Here is a 27,479-nt window from a genome sequence, read left to right as displayed (position 1 = left end):
ATTATGGTCTGAACGGCTTCTCTTTCTTCTGCGTTAATTTAAAACACCCCCTGAAAGAAAATTTTTGCAAATTAAGGCCTTCCTTTACATAGACCCGCTAGCATTTTTAGCGGTGGCGGCGGCGGTAAGAATTCCGGAGCTCATAGGAATTCTATGGGCGTCGGAGTTCTTACCGCTGCGGCTGGCGCTAAAAACGCTTTGTAAAGGAGGGAGTAAATTACATGAGTTTTGACATTTATGTTCTGGAAAATGTTAGATATTTTGATGGCTTCTTCACAGGCTGAATAAAGAGGGCCCTTTTACTACAGTGTGGTAAAATCTGGGTTTAGGGCATTCTAACGTGAGACTTTTCTGCATGCTATGCCCGAATTTAACGTGGCACTCAAAGGAGTTTTTAAAAAAAATGTTTTAATGCAGATGCTTGAAGAAAAGTCTAAGAAACCATTCTTTATCTGAGATTAATGTAAACGTGACTAACATACCACCCCCCCCCCCCTTTTACAAACCATAGCACAATTCTAAGTGCCAGCTGCAGCGGTAACAGCTCGATGCTCACAGGAATTCCATGAGCGTTGGAGCTGTTACCGCCACAACCAGCACTAAAAATACGCTACAGTTTTGTAAAAAGGGGGGGGGCACATGCAGAAGTAACCAAATCAGATTCAGAATACAATACTCCCCCCCCCCCAAATTCATGGGGGTTCCGTTCTAGGAACCCCCGCAAATTTTGAAAAACCGCAAATGTGGTTTTTCACCTGTCAAAAGACAGGGGAAGCAGGAGAGGGCAACTGGAGTGCCGGCGGGTGAAGAAAATCACGCGCGATCTGCTCCGACCGCCTCTTCCTGGAGTAAAGTTGGCCTACACCAATCAGGAGCTTCTTTGATACGCAGCTCCTGATTGGTGTAGCCCAACTTTATTACAGGAAGAGGCGGTCAGAGCAGACCGCGAATGAGCTAGTCCATGAGTCGCGAACTGCAAATTCGCGGGGGAACACTGTACTCCAAAATGTCAGACATATTTAAGGTATTCATCTCAGCGAGAAAAAGGTTGACATTGCTTCTTCCTAGTAGACACATAATATGTCGATATAATAGGTGGAATTAATTTGGGAAAATCTGTCTTTCCCATCGCACTTTTAGCATATGCTCCGAAGGAGCCTCTTCTGCTACCATTCCGCTATAAGTCGGCATACCTCAGGCCCAAAACCCCATCTGCTCCTTCTCCACCCCCTCCTGCCGCACACGCGAGCCACTTCCCCCTTAACTCTTTAACATTCCCAGCGCAAGCAGAAACCCCAAGCTGCTGCTCGCGCCAGCGTTGGCTCTTCCTCTGACATCACTTCCTAGGGGCGGGTCCAGGAAGTGACATCAGAGGAAAAGCTGACACTGGCCCGACATCAGCTTGGGGGTTGATGTTTGTGCCAGGAATGTTACCAAGGTATGGGGGAAGGGAAGCGGCACACATGCATGGCAGGAGGGGACGGGGAAGGAGTGTGTGAGGTGAGGGGTGGAGGGGGAAGGGCTCCACTGCCACGGGCACCTCTCACCCTCGCTATGCCACTGTCTCCAACTACTGAAGGTGTCATCAAAGCCCCACCCAAGCCCTTCCACAACTCTCCAGCCACAATCGGGGCTTTCTTTCCCCACCCATGGTTTTCACATTACATCCTGACGGTAATACATTCCTCCCTCTATATTCATGGTGGTTAGGGCACGCCCGCAAATACGGAAAAATCACAAATAACTTTACTTGCCCAGACTCAGAACTCATATCCTCTCACCTTTCTGGAATGCAGCGGACAGTGAAGGGGGTGGAGTTTATAAACAAGGTGGAGTGCCTGGGCTGCATGGCAACACAGGCCTGTGCACCCAATGCACATGCCCGAGCTCAGATCGCAGGTTGCAGAAGGCTCCTGACCGCGGCCTATGCACAGCAAGGACGATCCCCCACAAGGCACTGATAAACAGCTCTCCCACTCTGGTGAGTCTCATAGCCGCCTCAGGCACTCTGCTCCTCCCTGTCCTGTACGTTTCCTCTCAGATCTCAACCCAAGCGACTGGTTTTTTTATCTGCACACTGAAGGATGACTCTGGGATGATGTCATTTGGGGGAGGAGCCAGCAAGCCAATCAACCACAAATATTCAAAATCACGAACGCTGAAACTGCAAATATGGAGGAAGACGTGTAAATTCCTTTTAAAACACCTACCTAGCTAGTCATGGCCAACTCTCCAAAGATGATTTATCTTACAGTTTCCGGCACTAAGGCTTCCTTGATCTAGCAGCCACAAGCAGGTGCAACAGCAAAGGAGTCGATCCTTTCCTTTGGGGAAAACACTCAGAATAGACAAATCTAGCAACATTATTAGTGGAGATATGGAAAAAGAAAACCCATATATTTATATAATCATAATACAACTGCCAAAGCAAGTCCACCAGACAGGAGAGAAAGAGACCAACATTCCCCGAAAACAAACTGGGATTAGATGAAATTTCAGCAGCTTCATCCTTATTTCTTTACTGTTGACCTACCATCCTGTGTTTTACATAAATGCAGTGGCATAATAAGGGGGGGGGGGCGGAGTTCCCCAGGCGCTGTCTTGGTGGGGGCACCAGCAGCTCTCCGCCCCCCCATGCCACGCTCACGACTTCCCTTCCCCGCCCCTCGTACCTCTTTAAAATCTTCGCCAGCACCAGCAACTACTCTAGCCTGCTCCTCGCGCCGGCCTGGTTCCATCTGACATCATTTCCAGGTTGTGGGGAGAGGAAGTGATGTCAGAGGGAAAGCCAATGCCAGCACGAGCAGCAGGCCAGAGAATCTGCTTGTGCTGGTGAAGGTTTAAAGAGGTAAGAGGGTGGGCAGGGAGGGCATGAGTATGGTGGGGGAGCAAGGAAGAAACGGGGGTGGAGTTGAAGCAGAAGGAGCGAGTGGGGTGAGGGTGGGGGGCGGACAGGAGGGTGCTGGGGGGTGCCACCACCCGGAGCACCTCACTACACCACTGCATTAATGGTAATGTTTTCTATTAACATGGTCATGGCTGGATTTATTTCTGAGAGTACACATGTTTTTGCTTCTGTTTTGCAGAGACCTCTAACCTGCAAACTCTTCTTCCACAAAGCATGAACGGCAGAAAAGGGAAAGAAGCAAAGACACTGGGAGAAAAGTCTTCAAATGCCAAGAATGGTAATGTGACCTTCAAAGTTCCAGGCTCAGAGGGACGTGTCAACGCTAAAGATTTCAAAGAGGTAGGTTAGGGGCCATCGACTCGTGTTCGAGTCCTAGCTAGGGTTACCAGCTGTCCGGATTTCCATGGACATGTCCTCCTTTTGAGTGCCGGGTATTTGAAAAACCGTCCGGGCCCTCCGGACATGTCCTCCTTTTGAGGACATGTCCGGAGGGTCTGGACGGCTTTTCAAAACCCGGCACTTTGTACGGGTTTTGAAAAGAAATCGCATTGGGCGGGAGCATCTGCACATGCGCGGATCCAATGTGGTGACGTCACGCCTTCCTGCCCAACGAATAGGTGGCAGGGGCGGGGCTGGGGACAGAGCTGAGGGAGGAGCTGGGGCGTAACGGGGCAGGGATGGATGGAACTGGGCGGGCCTGGGGGTAACATAGAAAGTGACGGCAGATAAGGACCAAGGCCCATCAAGTCTGCCCACACCAATAACCCTCCCTTATCTCCCTCTGTGAAGAGATCCCACCTGTCGATCCCATTTAGTTTTAAAATCAGGCACACTGCTGGCCTCAATTACCTGTATCGGAAGACCATTCCATCGATCCACCACCCTCTCAGTGAAGAAGTATTTCCTGGTGTCGCTATGCAATGTCCCTCCCCTGATTTTCCACGGATGCCCTCGTGTTGATGTGGGTTCCTTGAAGAAGAAGATATCCTCCCCCACCTCGATACGGCGCATGAGGTATTTGAATGTTTCGATCATGTCTCCCCTCTCCCTGCGTTCCTCTAGTGAGTAGAGCTGCAATTTATTCAGCCGTTCCTCATACGGGAGATCCCTGAGCCCTGTGACCATCCGTGTGATCTAGAAGTCCGGATTTTACTGAGTTAAAAAATCTGGCAACCCCAGTCCTAGCGACTTGATGACTTACAGATCTAAAAAGAAACCGGTTTTGTGCTAGTCCGGTAAGGATCTCCAGCGTAGGCAGGATGCATTCAAATTAATAAACTACTTGCTGAAGGAGCCCGTAAGCTTCCAAGTTTATTTAATTTTGATATACAGCTAATGGTGAGCCTTCATAGCGGTTTACAAGAAAACATTTATAATAAAATAGGTGAATCAAAAGTAAATAAAAGTTACATCGTAATCATAGAGAGAAAGTAGACATTTTCCAGCCATCCAGTCTCGGTCCAAACCATCCTACTTTACTCCCTCAGTACAAAAAAAAAACTTTTCCGCAAATAGGTAGGATTTAAATTATCTTTCAAATGTTTGGTATGATTGCAGATGTAGACAGAGAGTTCCATAAAGTTGGTCCAATCGTGCTAAATATGGAATCATGAATACTATCTAAAAAAACAATATGAAATTATCAGTGGCATAGCAAGAGTGAGAGGCGCTCAGGGCGGTGGTATGCTCCCCCCCTGCCGCTTCTTCCCCAATCCTGCCTGCCACGCGCGCTTCCCCCTTCCCTTCCATGTACATCTAGTTGAAGTTGTTGTTCACAGCACTCAACAACGTGTTCCTCGCAACTCTGATGTCACTTCCTGTGGGACAGATAAGGCAGAGTATGATACCTGTTAAAAAAAAAAAAAGTCGTACACCGCCCTGAACTTCTCCAAGAGAGGGTGTTCTATCAAATGTCAAATAAAACATAAAGAGCGTTCATTTCAAGTGAATGTTCATCCCGACTCTTTAATTTAAACTCCAGTCTAGAGGTATCGATTGTGAATGCCGGCAGGTCTGCAAAGCCTCATTACCAGGGCAGGATTAATTCTTCAGTGGGCCCTAGGCACCCAAGTACATTGGGCCCCCTGGATCTGCCCTTCCATGGCCCTGTCCCTTCCCTTACTCTGCCCTCCTATGTCCCCTCCAGCTCCAGAAGTCCAAGTAGCAATTTCTCCTTCCTTCTTCATTATTCAGTGCAGCTGAATTTGCTGTCTTCAAAAAGCCTCAGGCAGTGGTTCCTACACACTGCCCATGGCTGACCCAAAAGCCTTCCCTCTAATGCAAAATCCCAGCATCAGAAGAACGGTTTCTGGGTCAGCTGCGGGCAGCCACACGGAATGGCCCACGCTGCTCCCGACGCTCATAGAAACTCAATGAGCGTCGGGAGCAGTGCGGGCCATTCAGCGTGGCTCTCTGTGCTAAAAACCGCTAGCGCGGTTTCGTAGTTTTTTAAATACAAATCGTCCTTTACGGATTACGTCCATTTTCACTTTTCCACTGGTAAAAGGATGTACTCATAAGAAGTTTTTTTACATAGGTTGATTTCTTTTCAGGCTGCTAATTGGGACGACGAATTTCGAAAGCTCTTAACGCTGCCCTCTTCATATTTGCAATTTATAAAATTAATTATGGGTAATTGAAAATCTGGTCATTTTTTATTATTAAAAATTTGTCCTTCACAAATTTCGTAAATGACTGTTATTGTTCAACCTCTTTACCCTCTTGTACACCCCAATGAACTGAAAGGTATTTGCGGTTTAGAAATAGAAATTGAAATGTTTATTTTACAGAAATCGTCTGCCATCCCTGCCAATGAGGGCAGCTTCACTGTAAAACCACAGGCAGACAAGGGGCCTCGAAGAGCAGGAAACAGAAAAGCCCCCGTTCCGGATACACCTGGGATCTTCAGTCTGACGGGGCTTCTGGCAGCTCAGAGGCTCACAAGAGAACTCAAGGTAAAAGTGAAATCTCTTCTCCAGCTTTCAGGAAAATCAGAGGGTTTGCTAAATTCTAATCTAAGCTAATCTTCAGTCTTATATACCGGATCATTCCCTTGGGGGACTCGACCCGGTTAACAAACTTTAAGTTTAGTGAACAGTAATGAAATTGGAAAAAAAAACAATGGATATTAACATTCAACAATTAATTATAAAAAATTCTTAAAGAAGTATCCTCTTTCAGCTGCCCGTTAGGAATTTCTTAAACAGATACATTGACACTGTAGCCTGAAAGCCTTTTACTAAAGTGCAATAAAATTTGCAGTTAAGGTGTTTTAACATGGGATTATACCACGTGTTAAATTGAAAGTTTTACGTGGCACTTTTTGAGGGCTTTTTCACGTTTTTTTTGCAGGTTGCTAGTGCACAGTACCTGCAGAGAGTTAACGCAGGATTGCTTACAAGTTTCAAGTTTTATTAAAATTTGATAAAACGCTAATCATAAATTCTAAGCATTTAACAATTAAAAAGGGGAACAATTAACACAAAACCTCTACATTCCACAGATAACCAAAGGGCGGGAAAATAAAGGCAAAAGAGAACCGGCATGGCTTACTAGAGAGGTGAGGGAAGCCATAAAAGGAAAGAAGGACTCCTTTAAAGAATGGAAACGCACGAAAACAATCGAAGCTCGGAACAAACACAAGGATGAGCAGAAGAAATGTCACAAGGCGGTGAGGGATGCCAAAAAGGACTACGAGGAGAAAATAGCGCAAGAGGCCTAGAACTTCAAGCCCTTCTTCAGATACATAAAAGGAAAAAAAACCCACAAAAGAGGCGGTGGGACCGTTGGATGACCAGGGAAGAAAAGGGTACATCAAGGAAGACAAACAAATTGCTGACAAACTAAATTCCTTCTTTGCGTCTGTCTTTACGCAGGAGGACACCGCAACAATACCAGAAGTAGTGAAAGTGTTCAAAGGAGTAATAGAGGACAGCCTCACCACAGTAGAAGTGGACTTGGACCAGATATGCTACCAGATTGACAAACTTAAAGGAGGCAAATCCCCTGGGACTGATGGAATTCACCTGAGAGTCTTAAAAGAACTGAAGGTTGAAATCGGAGAGCTATTGCAAAAACTTGCCAACCTGTCAATTAGAACTGGTAAGATACCGGATGATTGGAAGATAGCGAACGTCACGCCAATTTTTCAAAAAAGGATCAAGAGGAGAACCAGGCAACTACAGACCTGTAAGTCTTACATTTGTCCCTAGAAAGATGGTTGAAGCACTGATTAAAGATAGCATAGTCCGGCACTTGGACACACACGACCTGATGGGAGCCAGTCAACACGGCTTCAGGGAAGGGAAATCATGTTTGACAAATTTACTTCAATTTTTTGAAACCGTGAACAAACAAATTGATAATGGAGAACCGGTGGACATAATATACTTGGACTTCCAAAAAGCGTTCAACAAAATCCCACATGAAAGACTTCTCAGCAAACTACAAAGCCATGGAATAGAGGGAGATATACTAAGATGGATAGGCAAATGGTTGGAGGACAGAAAGTAGAAAGTGGGCATAAATGGTAAGTTCTCAGACTGGGAGAAAGTGACTAGTGGTGTGCCCCAGGGCTCGGTACTTGGGCCCATCTTATTTAATATTTTCATAACTGACCTAGAAGAAGGAACATTCAGTGGGATCATAAAGTTTGCTGACGACACAAAGCTATGCCGGGCAATCAGATCGCAGAAGGATAGCTAGGTACTCCAGAGTGACTTGTGTCAGTTAGAGAAATGGGTGGAGAAATGGCAGATGAAGTTTAATGTGGAAAAGTGCAGTGATGCATTTAGGCAGTAAGAACAAGGAATACGAGTATAGAATGTCAGGTGCAACTCTGGGTAAGAGCGAACAAGAAAAGGACCAGGGTGTACTGGTAGATAGGACCCTGAAGCCGTCAGCACAATGTGCGGCAGTGGCAAAGAAAGCAAATAGAATATCAGGCATGATAAAGAAAGGAATCACGAGTAGATCGGAGAAAGTTATAATGCCATTTTATAGGGCAATGGTCAGACCACACTTGGAATATTGTGTCCAACATTGGTCTCCCAACCTAAAGAAGGATATAAAACTGCTGGAGAGGGTGCAGAGATGAGCAACGAGGCTAATAAATGGTATGGAGAACTTGGAATATGATGAACGACTTAAGAAACTAAGACTGTTCTCCCTTGAGAAGAGGAGACTGCGAGAGGATATGATTGAAACTTTCAAAATACTGAAAGGCATCGACAAAATAGAGCAGGGAAAAAAATTATTTACAATGTCCAACGTGACACGGACAAGAGGACATGGACTGAAGCTAAGGGGGGACAATTCCAGGACAAATGTCAGGAAGTTCTGCTTCACGCAGTGAGTGGTGGACACCTGGAATGCTCTCCCAGAGGAGGTTATTGCGGAATCCACCGTTCTAGGATTCAAAAGCAAATTAGATGCACATCTCCTTACGAGAGGCATAGAGGGATATGGGTGACTAAAACTACATCAGGTGTACACCTGACTGGGCCTCCACGTGTGCGGATCACCGGACTCGATGGACCGTAGGTCTGATCCGGAGATGGCGGTTCTTATGTTCTTATGACTCCGCCTCGAAAATTCACTCGACAAATTCAAGATTAAACTAAAAACGTTCTATAGCGTCTAAATATTTCCTATCCAACAGTCTGCAAAATAAACACAAACTGCTTTTAAGAAGCGATCCCCATTCCTGGTGTTTTATCCTCCCTCCCCTCTTCCCTATAATTAATTTGTTTTTAATGATGTAATTATTAATTTTCCCCTCCCCCTTTACTCTCAAGCTCTTGTTTGTATTTGTAATTTGTCTATTTAATGTTCACATTTCCCCCCCCTATAAAAATTTATTTTAACCTTTCATTTTTAGCATTGTAAATCGGCCAGGTGCACGTCAATGGTCGGTATATTAAAATTAATTAAACTTGAAACGTGACACAACATTACTTACGTGAAAACAATAGGATAGTAGGGAGAAGTACAATTTTAAAAGAAAAGAGTACAATTAAGGTTAAAAACAAGAGGGAAATGGGAGGGATCAATTCCATGTTGAATATAAATAATACAGAATTTGGCAAGGATGGACCCAGAGATCATTTAGCAATCGTATGCATCTTTAAATAAGAAGCTTTTAAGGTTGCCTTTAAACATCTAAATTTTGCTCAGACCTTAAATGTGATGGTAGCGAATTCCATTTTGTAGGGGATATAGTTGCGAATGAAGAAGCCCTACGGGTACTAATGATTTTTAAGGATGGAACATGAAGAAGGTGCTGAGATGCAGATCTTAAAGTTCTCAGAGGATCACGAGGAATGAGAAACTTAAGAATAAAAGCAGGTTCCTTGGTGTTCATAGTTTTAAAGGAGATTAAAGCAATTTTATATGTAATACGATGGTGGATTGGTAACCAATCTGCACTTTTTAGCAAAGGGGTAATGTGATCAAATTTTTTCTTGTTTGTTATAATTTTTATGGCAGCGTTTTGTATTAATTGTAAGCGTCGGATGTCTTTTTGACAGATACCTTTATATAAGGAATTACAATAGTCGAGTTTGGAAATTATGAGGGAGTGAATGAAAATGTTAAGAGACTGAGGATCAGGAATGTTCGCTAAGGATCTGATCATTCTGAGTTTCCAGAAACAATTCTTGACAAATGCCTCTTACTTAGAAGGTGCTTAGCACTCTGCCTTAAAAACCAAAAAGAAGACCAATGTGTCCCACAAAACGCGATCAAAAACAAAGTGGAACAAAGGATCTGGACCAGTGGTTCCCAAATCTGTCCTGGGGGACCCCCAGCCAGTCAGGTTTTCAAGATATCCCTAATGAATATGCATGAGAGAGATTTGTATATAATGGAAGTGACAGGTATGCAAATCTCTCTCATGCATATTCATTAGGGATATCTTGAAAACCTGACTGGCTGGGGGTCCCCCAGGACAGGTTTGGGAACCACTGATCTGGACGATCAAAAATGTATTCAGCAACAGGTATAAACAATCCCAAATAGTGTGTGGTGTAATCAAGGAGGGACCAAACATGGCACTTTATATCTTTCACAGGGGTCCTCCTTATAAGAACCCATAAAATATACTCAGTTGGGATAGAGAAACTCAAACAATATTCTAAATGTCCAACACTGCAATGCTGTTTGAGTTCCATTATCCCAAATGAGTCCCTCCTTGATTTACAGTATGCGCTGAAATTGTTTATACCTGCTGCTGAATAAATTTTTGATCTGATCATCCAGATCCTTTGTTCCACTCTGTTTTTTTGTTTGCCTTTAACTCTGCCTTAGCCAGTTAGTGCATGGTAAGTATAACACAACAGCTGGCTAATGCCTCCATGTCCACTCCCTGTCCATGGGGCAATGGGGGGATTAAGTGACTTGTCCAGGGTCACAAAGAACAGCATGGGTTTGAACCCACAACCTTGGGGTGCTGAGGATATAGCTTTAACCACTGTATCAGCTTAGAAATCAAAATGTAGTAAAAATTAGCCAAGTATAGGACAATCAAGCCATTGTGACATCACTTATGAGGTTGGCTCTTAGGCATTGGTGGAATGAGGCATTGTGATGTCACAATACCAGCTCTGGTTATCAGAGGCTGAAACTTTTCACACTATTTATTTATTCAATTTTCTATACTGTTATCCCAGGGAAGCTCAGAATGGTTTACATGAATTTATTCAGGTACTCAAGCATTATTCCCTGTCTATCCCGGTGGGTTCACAATCTATCTAAACACAGCTTCAAAAAAGTGGGCCTTTAACCTGAATTTGAATAATGCCAGGAAGGGAGCCTGACACTGAGTCAGGCAGGTTGTTCCAGGCATACGGGCAGCAAGGTAGAAAGGAGCTGGAAGTGGGGAGAAGAGTACCGACAAGAGAGACTTACTCGACAAATGGAGTTCTAAGAAGCAGTGTATGAAGAGATAAGAGAGAAAAGATACTGAGGAGCAGCAGAGTGAATACTCTTGTAGGTCAGTAAGAGGAGTTTGAACTGTATGCGGAAATGGACAGGGAGCCAGGGAAGTGACTTGAGCAGAGGGGAAACATGAGCACAACAAATCTGGCGGATTATGAGGTGTGCAGCAGCATTCTGAATAGATTGACGGGGAGTGAGATGGCTTAGAACACCTGCAAGAAACACATTGCAATAATCCAGGCGAGAGGTGATGAGAGTGTGGCTGACGGTCTTGGCAGCGATGTTGTAGAGAAAAAATCAAACAGTCATGGCGATCTTCTGGATATGTGAAAGAAAGAGATGAATTGAAGATGACTCCATGGTTGGGAGCCGACAAGACAGGGAGGATGAGATAATTTTTCACTGAAATAGAGAACAGAGGGAGGGGAAAGGCAGGTTTAGGAACAAAAATAAGGAGTTGTCTTGGCCATGTTTAATTGTAGGTGGCGGCAAAACATCCAGGAGGCGATGTCAGACAGGTAGGCTGATACTCGGACCTGGATTCCTGTAGAAATTTCAGACGTAGAGAGGTAGATCTGTGTGTCGTCTGCATAGAGGTGGTACTGGAAGCCATTAGAGATTAGAGCATCATTCCATCCCCATCCATTCTCACAATTAATCTCTTCCATGCCAACTCATACCCACAAGAGTCGATGCTATTATTTACTTGCTCGCAGTCCTCTGTTTCCTCCCATGGTTTTTTGTAGGGTTGTCATATGGATCCAGAAGGAAGGCAGATCGAGACATCCGAGTTTTGCTTCCATTGCTTTCAATGGAAATAAAACCCAGATGCCTCAATCTGCTCTCCTTACTTCCATTGCTTTCAGAAAGTAAAACCCAGATGTCTCAATCCATCCTTTTCAGGAGTCTTTTGGTAACCCTAGGTTTTTTTGGATAGTATCCACTATTCAACCATTCAGAGTTCCAAGCATCAGTCTGGTATTCCACCTCTCTGGACACTCCAAGCCTCATTCTGGCACTCCAACTGTCTCTCCATATGTTCCAAGCCTCATTTTGATGCTCCAATTGCCTCTTGCACTGGATTTCAAGCCTCATTCTGGAGATACCAGAGATTTTGACTACACAGTATATACTCCTGCAGGAATCTCTCAGGACTTTCTTCCATCCCTGCGGGAATCCTGTGGCAACTTCTTTCATGTCTTTGGGAATCTAGTGGGCTCTACAGGATTCCCGCAAACCCCATTCCAATGCAACTCTCTATGTGCAAATGAATTGAATAATGAACTCAGAACGATCAGTAGTGCTAACAACCATTGAGGTTAATTGGCACTTATTACCGTATAATTTGTGTGTGCCTTTGGCTGTACACTATTCTATATGGCAACTCCCTATCTCCCATAGCATGTAACCCAAAAGGGGCGATGGCCATAGGAAGGGCATGGGTATGTCAGGGACATTCCAAAAAGTTGCATACATAGTTATAGAATAGAGGGTTAGTGCACCCAGGCTTTAAGTATGGCACTTAAAAGTTTGGGTGTGCCCCTTATAGAAATGCTCTTAGTACTGATCTCTTCTGGTGCCCATTTTGAGCATGATTTATAAAATCCAGCCCTAATTTGGGCAGAATGCTGAAAGCTGCAGTGTATATATTTTATAAATTCATGAGTAGGGTTACCACATTATACTTGAGTAAAACCCGGACATGATTTTGAGGAAGCTTTTCAAAACCCGGATAAAGTGCCTGGTTTTGAAAAGTCGTCCAGACCCCCGGACATGTCCTCGACAAGGAGGACATATTTGGGGAAATCCGGACATCTGATAACCCTATTCATGAGTACATGCAGAGAACTGACACACACACACACTTACACCAACTGTTGCACAGTTTGCAAAAGTAAGTGGGTGCTGGTTCTGAAAGCCTCTATGCTATAAAACTAGGTTTAGTGTAGTTTCTAAACGAGGTGCTGTATTGGAGGAGATTGAGAGGGGACATGATCGAAACATTCAAGGTACTGAAGGGAATAGACTTGGTAGATAAAGACAGATTGTTCACCTCTCCAAGGTAGGGAGAACGAGAGGGTACGCTCTAAAGTTGAAAGGGGATAGATTCCGTACAAACTTTTTCACTCAGAGAGTGGTAGAAAACTGGAACGCTCTTCCGGAGTCTGTCAAAGGGGAAACACCCTCCAGGGTTTAAAGACAAAGTTAGACAAATTCCTACTGAACAAGAACATACGCAGGAAGGGCTAGTCTTAGTTAGGGCACTGGTCTTTGACCTGGGGGCCGCCGTGTGAGCGGACTGCTGTGCACGATGGACCACTGGTCTGACCCAGCAGCGGCAATTCTTATGTTTATAAAACCAGGTCATATGTCTAAAATATGGTAAGTAGTTTTACATAGTAGAAATGGAAGCAGCAACATTAGGGAAATCTGGAGTGAAAGCGCCATTGGTAGCTAAAACAACGTATGTGCTTTTCACACTGATGCTCCTTTTTTTTTTTTTTTTGCCTGTACTTAAAATATCATCATTTCATTTGCAGAACCGAGTGAGTTTCAGAAACAGGCCCAGTCTCCGAACCAGTCGTCACTCAACTGTCACAGTCATCAATGACCAGGTAAACAAGAGCTAACAAATAAACATTTTTGGAGTTTCGGAGTTAGCTTTCGGAGTGGACAAGTCTTCGATTTTCAAACCCCCCTTCCCCCTCCCCCATTGGTCAGACAAAATGTATCTGAAGGTGGTCATTCCATGGACACAGTTTTAGCTTTCTCCATCTGGTGGCATGATTGCTGTGGCCTTTCCTCATACGCCAAGCACTCCATCCCCTTATTCAGTTTGCTTGCTCTTCTCTGCACCTTTTCCAGTATTACTATATCTTATTTGAGATGCAGTGACCAAAATTGCACTTAACATAGAAATAGAGAAAATTGAAGGCAGATAAAGACCATTTGTCTTTTCTCGTGTGCCTAACCATGCCTTCTACTATCCTCTCTTGTCCTTTAGAGATCCAATGTACTTGTCCCAAGCTGTCTTGAATTCAGATACACTTTCTGTCTCCCCATTCCAAACATTCACCACCCTTTCCATGAAAAAGTGCTTTCTGAGGTTCAATCTGAATCGATCCCCTTTCACCTTCATCCTATGCCCCCTCATTCCAGAGTTTCCTTTCGGTTGAAAGAGACTCGCCTCATGCACATTTATGCCATGTAGGTATTTAAATGTCTCTTTCATATCTCTCCTCTCCTGCCTTTCCTCCAAAGTATAAGTCTGCCCCTATATACTTTATGACAGATTCATCCCTTATTGTCAATTAATAATTTGCAGAAATTAGATTATTGTAATTTTTTCTTAGTATTTCAAAATCACTTTTGACACGTTTACAGCTATGAAAATAATCTATAATAAGACAATAAATAATAGGGACTTGCTGCCAGAATAGATTTTAAGATTTTAATAATAATAATAACTTTATTTTTCTATACCGCCATAATCTTGTGACTTCTAGGCGGTTCACAATGAAAAAAAGCTGTACAAACAGCGAATTACCGAGTATAAGGTAGATAAGAGAACATTGAATGGTCAGTGAAATTACAAGGTGAGTTACAAGGACAGTGAATTACAAGGTTCACAATAAGTAAAGCTATACAATCAGTGATTTACAGAGTGAAAAGATAAGAGAACATTGAGTGGTCAGTGAATTACAAGGTGCAAAATGGTTTGAAGAAAAATATACATAGGTTGTTGAGAAGAATTAACTTATTTTCGTATTACATTAAATGATCGGGCACCAGCGGGAAGCTGGGTACGATTGTGTGGAGGACATAATGGCAGACAGAGAATAAAGGGTTCCTATTATGAGGAATGAAGGAATTCGGGTGAGGTGTGGTAGCTTTGGTTGAGGGGGGAAAAAAGTCTGGCTAGGGTATGAATTTCTTAAACAGGGTGGTTTTTAATTCTTTCCGAAAGACACTGTAGGTCTGTCTAGTGACATCGATGAAGTAGCCTAGCCAAGTTTGCTGTCTGCCAGCTTGGAACTTGAATATTCTGTCTAGGAAGGTTCGATATCTGCAGCCTGTGATTTTCGGGTATGTAAAGATGTTGCGGTTTCTGGTAGACCTAGTGGAGGAGTAGAATTCGAAGTGAGGTAGCAGATAGTTGGGGGCCATTCCCCAGATTAGTTTGTAGCAAAAGCAGGAGAATTTGAATAGAATTCGTGCCTCAATTGGTAACCAGTGTAACAGTTTGTAGAAGGGACTAACATGATCGCTTTTCTTTAGTCCGAATATTAAGCGGACGGCCGTGTTTTGAACTATTCTCAATTTAGCTTTTAAAATTAAAAAGAAAAATAAAGAGGAACCGGAGCAAAAATCCACAAACACAAGACTTATATCCTCCAGTTCAAACGCTGACGCTAAAGCTCAAGGCTTAACTATTTTATAATCTCAGCATTCGTAAACTGCAGAGCCCTGAAGAAATGATTTTGCAATCATGAAACGTGGGCCTTCGTCGGCTGTTTGGAGAGGAAGTTTTCACTAGTGCCTGTACCAAATTATCAAGCCGGTCTGCCGTGAAGCAACAGATAAGTGTGGCTTGCACTTTGTTAGATTAAGATTACAGTGGGGTTGCCTATGATAGAATATTGAAGGTTAACCAAGGAGGAATTCGGGTTCTCCTTCCTAGCTCTGGAGCCCGGTAGCTTCTGGTATAAAATACTTAAGCCTTGAGCTTTAGCTTCAGCGTTTGAACTGGAGGATATAAGTCTTGTTTTTGTAGCTTTTAAAATTATACATGGTGACTGCATTTATGTATTTCTAATCTGATACAAATTCACCCATGTTTGATTTCTTCTCGGTGAATTCATTTAAATAAGCTTGAATCACCTTCAAGTACCTTACTGATTGCATTTTCCTGATAAACAACATTTTAATATTGTAATTCCATCTATGTGGAATTCTCTGTCATTTTCTATTAGATGTGGCCTGGCTTCTAATTCTTAATTATTGTAATTTCTGTAATGTTTTAATTGTATATTTCTAGCTTTTATGAATCAATTTTGAGCCTTATGGTATAGACAGTACATACAGTAAATGTTCAATTGTTGTAGGAGTTGCCAACACTAGGTAATAGTGCTGGCATGAGCAAGGATGATTGGAAATCCCTTTTGCCTCTGTGTGTGTGTTTTCTTTGGGGGGGGGTTTGTAATAGGAAGTGTCATTCAGGTTGGGGGGAGTTCTGGTTGGAGGGGCACTATTTAGGGGGGATAGAATTAGGGGTGTTAATTGGGGATTTGTGATTGAGGAAGTACTCTAGCTTCACCTATTTCATATGATGGCCAGTTCCTTTAAGATACGTCCAGGAGCATCACGCAGTGCTATAATAATAATAATAACAGTTTATATACCACAGGACCGTGAAGTTCTATGCGGTTTACAATGATTAAAAGATGCTACAGATTGAGTAGAATTAACAAAGTTAAAAGCTAGTGATTAACAGCTCTAGAGATCAGTTATTGTGGAATAAGATTGTACAGGTCAGTTACCTAAATACTTCAGGAACAGATATGTTTTTAGGCGTTTCCTAAATTCCCCATAAGTAGTAGGCGTAAGCAGTTGTTCCAGATCTTTACCCCATAATGCTGCCTGATGTGAGAGAAGATGCTGACGATGTCTTTTAAATTTACATCCTCTGACCGGAGGGGAAACAAAATTCAAGTGTGAGCTTCTCTTATGTCTGCTGGCTGAGAAAGAGAAAAGGTCAGTTATGTATTTAGGGGCTAAACCGAATAGTACCTTAAAACAGAAACAACCAAACTTGAACTTCACACGTGCCTCCATTGGCCATTAGAATAATGTTGCTTGTGAGGAGGTTCACAGGAATCAACCTGTGGTACTAGATATTGGATTGTGGCAACCTGTTAAAAGTTGGTTGCGCTTTTTGACTCTACTGTAAACTCAATATGAAACTTCAAATTAAAGCAGTTTTCCCACAAAGATTTCACTAAATTATGCACAGCCACTGCGGTTGTACAGTTGTATATATCTTGGTCTTCCCGCTGCTTCCTTGAAAACTCTTCAGGTTGTTCAAAATGCCACTGTAGTGCTAGAACTGACTGTGCTATGTCAATCCTCCACAAGTTACACCAACTTGCAGTGAAGTGGAGGATTCCTCTCTTCCCCCTTGGCTGAAATGCAGTTGGACTTCTACTCAGTGTAGGGAAGCTCATAGAAACATAGAAATAGACGGCAGATAAGGGCCACGGCCCATCTAGTCTGCCCACCCTAATGTCCCTCTCCTACCTTTGCCCTGTGAATAGATCCCATGTGCCGATCCCATTTGGCCTTAAAATCAGGCATGCTGCTGGCCTCAATCACCTGAAGTGGAAGACTATTCCAGCGATCAACCACCCTTTCAGTGAAAAAGAATTTCCTGGTGTCACCGCGCAGTTTCCCGCCCCTGATTTTCCACAGATGCCCTCTTGTTGCCGTGGGACCCTGTTATTGCTTGCCTTTGGGTTGTCTCATCTAGTACTCACTAGAGAATGACAAGGGGACACATTTGTCCCCATCTCTGCAGGAACTCAATTTCCCCGTCCCATCCCTGCAAGTTTTGTCACTGGCCCTTCCCCATTCCTTTGAGCTCTGCCTTAACCACATAAGCCTCAAACACTTGATTTTAAAGTGTTTGAGACTTGTGCAGATGAGGACGGAGCTTGCAGGAATGGGGCAGGGACAGGAAAAGAACTCTCCGGGACGGGGCAGGAAAATGAGTTCCCACGGGGACAGGGAAAAATTTATCCCTGTGTCATTCTCTAGTACTCACTACTATGTTAAATGTATAAGAAGTTGCAAATCAAACCAGTAGAGACAGCAGAGAGGAGAGAATATACTAGAAAAGCATTTAAAGCCTCATTAAAAAGCACTTCAGAGGGCTGAAGTATGGGCTGGAAGTGCTCCACAGTTATTTGGTTTAGCACTGTTAATCCTACATGCTTGATTGCTAATTAGTCAGAAGCATGAAAACACAGGATCTGCTCTTATGGAGCTTTGCTTTTAAGGATTTTGAGGACTTGCTATTTATACTTTGTGAGTGCTGGGCATTCTTCATGGAGAGGTATAATCTCTCGAAATGCAGTTCTGATATTCTTGGAAAGTAATGCGTACAGAGTTGCATGCACAGCAAAAAACTAAGGCAAGACATAGAGGGAGAACGTCACATAGTTAGAATTATTCAAATATGTACCAGTCTGATTATGCAAATTATCAACCAAATAATGTATTATTAGGAGCAGCCACTGATACAAAGTTTACACACTCCCACCTTTTTCCCACAGGTAGAATTTTCTGGTGTGTATATCTGCAAATGACCTCATAATTCTATAAATTTGGATTTAATTGGAGTTATCAGTCAATTATTGTCTTGCATTGGTGATAGGCCAGAGCACATTACAGGGGTTCAAGGAAGGTTTGGATAGGTTCCTAAAGGATAAGGGGATTGAGGTTCCTAACGGATAAGGGGATTGAGGGGTACAGATAGAACTAGAGGTAGGTTATAGAAATGGTCAGAAACCACTTCACAGGTCACAGACCTGATGGGCCGCCGCGGGAGCGGACCGCTGGGCGCGATGGACCTCTGGTCTGACCCAGTGGAGGCAACTTCTTATGTTCTTATTAACTGACATCAATTGACAGTTGCATGTGCAACTAACCCTAGTTGCTGTTATAGATGCTGCACACTCATTTTCTCTCACATATAACTTCCAGAGGGTGTGGCCATGGGACGGGCATGAGAAGGTTATGGGCATGCCTAGGAGTTAGGCATGCATGTCATAGAATACTAGGGTTTACGCACTTAATTGCCAACAGCTCATACACCAGCCTTTGACATGGTTTAAGTGCTTGTGCTTAAAATTAGGCACAAAACGGTGAACTTTCCCTAGTATAATGGTAGGTCCATGCAGAACTGTTGTTATAGAATTCATATTCAGCACACATCCAGAAATGTACACAATATTCTAAATGAGGACTCTGGTGAGACCTCATTTAGAATATTGTGTACAATTCTGGAGGCCGCACCATCAGAAAGATATAAAAAGGATGGAGTCGGTCCAGAGGAAGGCTACTAAAATGGTGTGTGGTCTTCGTAATAAGGCGTATGGAGACAGACTTAAAAGATCTCAATCTGTATACTTTGGAGGAAAGGCAGGAGAGCGGAGATATGATAGAGTCATTTAAATACCTACGTAATGTAAATGTGCATGAGTCGAGTCTCTTTTATTTGAAAGGAAACTCTGCAATGAGAGGGCATAGGATGAAGTTAAGAGGTGATAGGCTCCGGAGTAATCTGAGGAAATACTTTTTTACGGAAAAGGCGGTAGATGCGTGGAACAGTCTCCCAGAAGAGGTGGTAGAAACAGAGACTGTGTCTGAATTCAAGAGGGCCTGGGACAGGCACGTGTGATCTCTTGGAGATAGAGATACTGGTTACTGTGGATGGGCAGACTAGATGGACCATTTGGCCTTTATCTGCCATCATGTTTCTTTCATACCACGGCTTACATTTCAGGACAATAGGAGGGGCCACTGAAAAGTTCTCAGCCCGAGAATGATGTGGAGCTATTAAATTTACAAGTTATTCCACACTTTTCGCTTCAATGAGGCAAATGCATCTAGTAAATGGACACAAGTATAGGGAAACCAAGCCATTGTGACATCATTGGTGGAATGAGGCATTATGACATCACAATAAGAAGGACTACTGAAAAGTTCTTAGCCCATCTAAGAAGAGAATGATGTGGAGCCATAAAATTTACAAGTTATTCCACACTTTTCATTTCAATGAGGCAAATACATCTAGTACATGGACACAATTAAAGGGAAATCAAGCCATTGTGACATCATCAATAAGGTTGTTTTTTAGGCACTAGTGGAATGAGGTATTATGACATCACAATAGGAAGGTCTGCTGAAAAGTTCTCATCCCAACCAAGAAGAGAATGATGTAGAGTCATGAAATTTATAAGTTATTCCACGCTTTTCTTGATACTTTTCGTTTCAATGATATGAAATGAAAAGCGTGAAATAACTTGTAGGTTTCATGGCTCCACATCATTCACTTCTTGGTTGAGATGAGAACTTTTCAGTGGCCCCTCATACATAGAATTTACTTTTCTTTGAAGGATTTGAAATTTGAGATTCAAACTCATTGAGTTCATCTCTGAGGATCGTGAAAATAATTTATTTTGTTGTTTATAATTTCAGTTGGTATTGGTTATATTATATGCCATCTACATAGGTATAGGGAAGGGGAAAGAAGGTACCAAGCCTCAGAGCGAAGCAAATCCGACAAGAAGAGGCACTGGAGATGTCAAATCCAACCGAGTGGTCAGAATTCCTTTATTAGCAGTTTGTATCAAAGTTTAAAAATGAGCAAAAAACGAAAGTCAAAGTCCCGACTAGGATCCGAGTTTCAGCGATACCATCGCCTTCCTCAGGGGACAATTGTGAACGTGTCGGCATCTCTACATCTAAAAGAAGCGCTTCTTTGATTTTTGGTATTTTGCTCATTTTTAAACTTTGATACAAACTGCTAATAAAGGAATTCTGACCACTCGGTTGGATTTGACATCTCCAGTGCCTCTTCTTGTCGGATCTACATAGGCATAGTCATGTTTCTAAGATCACCCAAGAGCAAACTGGAAAATCATCTACAAATTTACAAAGAACCCCAGACTAACATCTAAAGTTCTGCAGGCCTCTCGCGCTATGGCTGAAGTAAAAGTTCTTGCATTAACCAGAACATTACAACCAGAACGAAAGAAGTTATACTGCCGTTGTATCGGGCAATGGTGCGCCCGCATCTGGAGTACTGGGTCCAATATTGGTCGCCATACCTTAAGAAGGATATGATGATTCTTGAGAGGGTTCAGAAAAGAGTGACACGATTCATAAAAGGTATGGAAAACCTTTCATATGCTGAAGATTAGCGAAACTGGGGCTCTTTTCACTGGAAAAGCGGAGGCTTAGAGGGGACATGATAGAGACTTACATGATCATGAAGGGCATAGAGAAAGTGGAGAGGGACAGATTCTTCAAATTTTCGAAAACTACAAGAACGAAAGGGCATTCGGAAAAATTAAGAGGGGACAGATTCAGAACCAATGCTAGGAAGTTCTTCTTCACCCAAAGGGTGGTGGACACTTGGAATGCGCTTCCAGAGGGTGTGATAGGACAGAGTATGGTATTGGGATTCAAGAAGGGATTAGATGATTTCCTGAAGGAAAAGGGGATAGAAGGGTATAGATAGAGGATTACTATACAGGTCCTGGACCTGTATGGGCCGCCGTGTGAGCGGACTGCTGGGCATGATGGACCTTTGGTCTGACCAGGCAGAGGCACTGCTTATGTTAACCATCAGAGAAAATGAATGGCAATAATGTAAATGAAAGGATAGTAAAAAAAAAAAATAAATAAAAAAGAATATTGCTGCCCACAACAGATTTGCTAACGAGCAGCTGGATGACCCAAAAGACTCTGGAATAATGTTTGCCAGACAGGTCAAAAATTAACTTTCCGGTCAAAATAGCAAACATTTTGACTGATTTTTTTTGCCATATGCTGCTTTCTAAAGAACTTCATCCTGGCTGTCAAGTATGGTGGTACAGGTTGGTGTGAGTCTGCTTTGCTGCATCAAGCGCTGAAGAGCAATGCCCACCTAATACCCCCCGGCAGCGGGAGAGATCCCCCCCAACAGCAGGAGAGATGCCCACTCCCTCCCACCACCAAGCAACTCCCCCCAACAGCAGGAGAGATGCCCACTCCCTCCCACCACCAAGCAACTCCCCCCAGCAGCGGGAGAGATGCCCACTCCCTCGCAACACCCTGTGCCTCCAACCCCCTGCCCCCTTCCCCTGCTTACGATGGTTGGCCAGAGGGATGCCTACTCCCTCCAGCCAACAGGCTCGCCTCTTCAAAATGGAGGGCCATCCCCTTCCTGGGATGTACCAAGGAGGGGCCCAAGGCTCTGATTGATCCAGGTTGTTTAAGGCCCCTCCTATGGCAGATTTAAGTTTTGAAAATCTGCCCCTCACTGAACTATTAGGCAGATATGGCCTATCTGCTCTCCACACCATATGGCAATATAATACACTTTCTTGAACACAAATCAAGTTATCTGTGTCAATGAGTTTGAATGGGACTTTGCATAGTGGTTAGAGCTTCAGTCTGAGGCTGTGGGTTCAAATCCTGCGCTGCTCCTTGAGCAAGCCATTTAATCCTCCACTGCCCCAGGATAGACTGACTTTGCTGGAAAAAATGCTTGTGTACCTGACTGTAAATTGCTTAATACACTTTGTCCAAGCGGTATATAAAAACTTTTTTTAAAAAACCCAAACTCTAATGAAATAATGCAATCCCTGGATATGGCCAGACTCTTCTAAATCACATTGAACTCCTTCTAGGACATATTAGCGATCCACAAATACTAATATAATGTAATGTAAAATGACCCTAAATATTAAAAGTAAATCTACTACAGAATGGCAAAAGAAGATAGTTCATGATTTGGATTGACCAAGTCAAAGTCTTGACCTAAACCCTACTGAAATATTATGGCTAGACCTGAAGAAAACTGCTTATTCAAGGAAGCCCTCGAGCGTCACAGAACAGAGCAGAGCTGAATGGGCCATAACTCCACAAGGGCAATGTGAGAGACTAATCAACAGCAAAAGGAAATATTTAGGTGAAGTTATTGTTGCTCAAGAAAGTGCCACCATTTACTGAATGAAAGGTTCACATATTTTTATGCACAAGGACACTTATTTGTAAACCTTTTTCAGGTGTGTGGCGCAGTGGTTAAAGCTACAGCCTCAACACCCTGAGGTTGTGGGTTCAAATCCTATGCTGCTCCTTGTGACCCTGGGCAAGTCACTTAATCCCTCTATTGTCCCAGGTACATTAGAAAGAGCCCACCAGGACAGATAGGGAAAAATGCTTATCAAGGTTCAAGGTCATTTTTATTTGATGAATCGCCTATTTAAAACATTCTAAGCGATGAACAATATAAAAGCACAGTGCAGGGAAACATACAGTTTTTTAGACAATTTGTAAGACAACATTTTAAGAAACAAATTATGTTAAAACAATAAAATACAACAACATTTTAAGAGACACATAATATTAGGGCAAAATTTAAAAAATCAAAGTTTATAGTGGATATTCTTAAAAGTTGAGGCTTGGTGACAAACATGATAGGGAGGGGAAAGAGGGGAAAAAAGTTACAGTAGTCTAACTAGGAAAAAAAAACATAAAAGGGATAAAAACACAGGGAAGGGGAAGGGGAAAAAAAAAAGGAAAAATGGTTTAGTCAATTAATCATTAAAAGCATCGTTGAATAAAAAAGTTTTTAAGAGTTTTTTAAAAGAGATAAGGTATGTACCTGAATGTAAACCACTTAGGCTATAACTACTTAAATTAAAATTTTTTTTAAAAATCCTTTTTTGTCTATGTCATTCTCATATTCGACGGAGTTGTATTTCTTTCTTATCAGGGTTTAGATTAAGATTTAATGATGTTTTGTGCTGAAATACTGATCATCCTCTTGAGTAGGGTAACCAAATGGCTCCAGAAAAAGGACGGATTGAGACATCCGGGTTTTACTTGCATTGAAAGTCATGGAAGTAAAACCTGGATGTCTCAATCCCGTCCTCCTTTTTCTACAGCTGTATGGTAACCCTACTCTTGAGCTCACAAACTTTTTCTCACCTCAGTGCTGTATACTTACGTGGATACCTATTAGCGAATCAGTTCAACGTTTTAGATTTTCTCTCCATATCTCTTTCAGGTGCCCGTCAATTCTGCAAAGCCAAAGGTGAAGTTCTCTTGCTCCAAAGCAGAAAAACTGATCAAGGGATATTTGCCGGCCAAGCTCGCACACGTTTCCTATGATCCCGTCGGATGCGCCGGCTTAACCACAGCATTGTGTGAAGAAATAAAGAGCATGATCAAGAAAGTCACCCCTGCTCGCTACAGGCTGATTTGTAACGTCACCATTGGGAGCAACAGCAATGATAATATCGCGGTGACCAGCCAGTGCCTGTGGGACCCCTACTCAGACAACTTTATGTCCTGCAGTTACACGAATCCCACACTGTTCTGCGTTGTCTTGGTATATGCTGTCTACTTAGAGTAACCGCAGGAATATCAACATCTCTTCTCAAAGCCACAGCACTTGTTCGACTGCTCTTGTTGTGTAAAAGCAAGACGTCACTTGCTCCATATTTACAGGTGACTGGTACTTGGTCTCGGCATGCTGCCTGCCACCTCCCTCCCTCCCTCTGCAAGACTACAGAACTTTCAGTCCCAATAATTATACTTCTCCCTCCGTATTCGCGGTTTCCGCAATCGCGGTTTCAATGACCGTCAGCTTGCATAGAGAAATCGCTGATTCCAAGCGTTGAAAGAGAAAAATCGCCAATTCCCAGCACTTTCTTCACCATGTTTTGCCTCTCCTTCAGGAACAGGCCAGGTATCCCACCATGCTATTCGCGGTTTCACCATATTCACAATGGTTTTTAATAGAAACAGTGAATAACATATGAAAAAGTTATTCATGGTTTTTCTGTATTTGCAGTTCTGTTAATCCCCTATCACAGCGAATACGGAGGGAGAAGTGTAGTAGGTTTCTTCTTTATTCGTACCTTACTACTTCCAAAGCATAAGCAGGAACAAAAACCAATCAGGGGAGTAGTCTAACTGAGCTGCAGTCTAATTTCTGGGCTGATTACGTTGACACCTTCTTTCTCCCAGATCAAATCTCTTATCTTCTCAGTACCCTGCCTTTTGTTTAATTGAGCTTGGGTCCCTCTTTGATCCTTGCAATAACTTGCATGCCCCAGGTGTTCTTATCTGTTAACATCTCAAATCTCAGAGGACTTCCATCCCCTCCACTCCTAGACTGGCTGGCTCCATGTCATTCCAGTGCCCTATTGTCAATATCTGCCCCTTGGGTGGGGTCAGTACCAGGACCTTCCCTCTCCCAGGGCTCTCTCTACCTGCTTTCAGGTTTTTCATTTAGTTGCCCAGTGTCTTCCTTCTTGGTTAAGTGCTCCAGTGTGGGTCAACAATACCCCATCAAACTTTCTTTAAACATTTCAAAAACTAACACTCTCCTCTTCCCTGGGAAAGAGGGAGCACAATTAATTTCTCCAGTCACCATTGAAAATACTTCACTTCCACCAATCACAACTACTAAAATATTAGGTGTTCTTATAGACAATAAATTAACATTTTGTCCACAAATTAGTGCATTGGTTAAAAATTGTTTTTATAAATTAAGGATGATTTGATCATTGGCCCCTCTACTTGATGTTAGTTCCCTGAATGTTCTGATCCATGCACTTGTAATATCAAAAGTGGACTATTGCAACTCATTATTAAAAGGGATCTATCATAAAGACTTAAAACGCTTGCAGCTTATCCAAAACACAGCCATTAAGATAATCTCGGGTGCAAAGAAATTTGATCATGTTACTCCTTTGCTTCAAAAAGCCCACTGGTTGCCTGTCCCACACAGGGTAACTTATAAAATCGCCCTTCTGACATTCAAAACTTTGCAGACCAATACACCAGCATTTATAGACAGACTTTTGATCCCATATGACCCGCCGAGAGCTTTAAGATCTATATCTCAATACAATCTTAACATTCCATCTTTAAAAATAATTGGTACTCGTCGCACCTCCATTTTCTCTGCGACAGCCCCTATGATCTGGAATACTCTTCCTTTAGACTTAAAAATGGAAAAAAACTTAAAAAATTTTAAAAGCAATTTAAAGTGCTTTCTTTTTAAAGATGCTTTTAATTGATCAACTGAATTTTAGAGATTAACCTATTCTTGTTTTTTATATTTATTTTCCCAGTCCCTTTTGTGTTTACCTTAAATGTTTCTCACATTTTCTATATCAATTGTATTTCTCCCCCCCTTCCTATTTGTGTTTAAGGGCCTTTAGGTCCGTATTTACCTAGTACGTAATTGTCGCCAGTCTTGTAATTTTTCATATAAATATATGTCTTAATTGTTAAATTTGTTTAAATGTTATTTTAAACCTTGTTCAACGCTTTGTAGTTTCAAAAAAGCGTTTAATCAAAAATCTGAATAAACAATAAACAAACTCAAACCTTTAAACAAGGAATATGGGTAGATACGTTGTATATCTCTCACTTCTGCAAAAGGAAACTAATGTCTGGAAAAAAATGCAGTGAATTAGGTCGGTAATTCTCATCCTAGTGCACAAAGACCACCCAGCCAATCAGGATTTCAGAATATCCATAACTTAAGTATGCATGAGACAGACATACTGTATGTATTACAGAAATAATACGACTCACATATAATCACTGTAGATTATGGGTGTCAAAGTCCCTCCTCGAGTTGGGTTTTCAGGATTTCCCCAATGAATATGCATGAGATCTATTTGCATGCACTGCTTTCATTGTATGCTAATAGATCTCAAGCATATTCATTGGGGAAATCCTGAAAGCCCGACTGGATTGCTGCACCCCTGCTGTAGATATTCTGAAAAGCAGAATCGTTGAACAGTTTCTTAGAGTTGGGTTCAGAACCATTGATTAATTTGTTGTCTACAAGCGAACTAACTAGCTAAAATCAGCCGTTTCTGGCAAATGCCATTAAGATGCATAGCTATATATTGGCTTCCAGGACAGTTTGGTTTGAATTCTCTCTTAGCTACTATCAGTGTTAGATCAAAAAGTCCCGTTACTCCTATAACGTCATAGTGAATGTGCTCAAATTGGGCCCCTTTTATAAAGCCGAAGCAAGTGCACCAAAGCCCATAGGAAGTGAATGGGTTCTGGTGCATTTGCTACCGTGGTTTTGTAAAAGGAGTCCATTATTTGCAAAGCCAAAAGTGGCCTTTCAGAACTGCATTTACCATCAGGGTGCATCATCCAAATGGAGGCAAGTTACATGGTGCAAAAATTAGCCAACTGGATGTTCTGAATTTGGCATTGTGTAGTTAATTGAGTCTAGTTTCTGTGCGGGCAGGCAGTGGAACCGAACCCCTTATTAAAAACACCTACATATCAATAAAACCTGTTTGGTCGTGGGATTTCTATTGATGGTGACTGGTGAAGATATGTTCTCCGCTGACTCTGAATCCAGGATGAAATTACAGCCATCAGACACTAAATTGATCATTTCTTCCAATTGTGAATTATTTTGCCCTTTAACATTTTAATTAGATTTGTTTGGATTTCAAGAAACAATGCTGTAAGAAAGGTTTGGCACTGAACATAAGAATAGCCTTACTGGTTTCAATAAAAAGACATTTAAAAAAAAAAAAAAAAGAAAAGAATAGCCTTATTGGGTCAGACAAATGGTCCATCAAGCCCAGTAGCCCATTCTCAAGGTGGCCAATCCAGGTCACTAGTACCTGGCCAAAACCGAAAGAGTAGCAATATTCCATGCTACCAATCCAGGACAAGCAGAGGCTTCCCCCATGTCTTAATAACAGACTGTGGACTTTTCCTCCAGGAATTTGTCTAAACCAGGACTGCCCAAGTCCGGTCCTCGAGAGCTACTGGCAGGCCAGGTTTTCAGAATATCCAGAATGAACATGCA

General features: G+C 42.5%; 1 protein-coding gene across 1 annotated transcript in view; it reads left to right on the top strand.

Annotated features, from left to right (window-relative positions):
* The window catches only part of LOC117346933 (tctex1 domain-containing protein 1-like), a 34,950-nt gene extending 10,619 nt beyond the window's left edge, over window positions 1-24,331 (top strand). The window contains exons 2-5 of the mRNA XM_033917217.1: window positions 3,087-3,247; window positions 5,698-5,862; window positions 13,384-13,458; window positions 23,682-24,331. Of these exons, the coding sequence (XP_033773108.1) occupies window positions 3,087-3,247; window positions 5,698-5,862; window positions 13,384-13,458; window positions 23,682-24,029 (749 nt within the window). The 3' untranslated portion in view covers window positions 24,030-24,331. The remainder of the gene's footprint in view (window positions 1-3,086; window positions 3,248-5,697; window positions 5,863-13,383; window positions 13,459-23,681) is intronic.
* Window positions 24,332-27,479: the final 3,148 nt, after the last annotated feature.

Source organism: Geotrypetes seraphini, chromosome 12, assembly GCF_902459505.1.
Source record: "Geotrypetes seraphini chromosome 12, aGeoSer1.1, whole genome shotgun sequence".
Lineage (NCBI taxonomy): Eukaryota > Metazoa > Chordata > Amphibia > Gymnophiona > Dermophiidae > Geotrypetes > Geotrypetes seraphini.
This window is presented reverse-complemented; position numbering and strand designations above follow the sequence as displayed.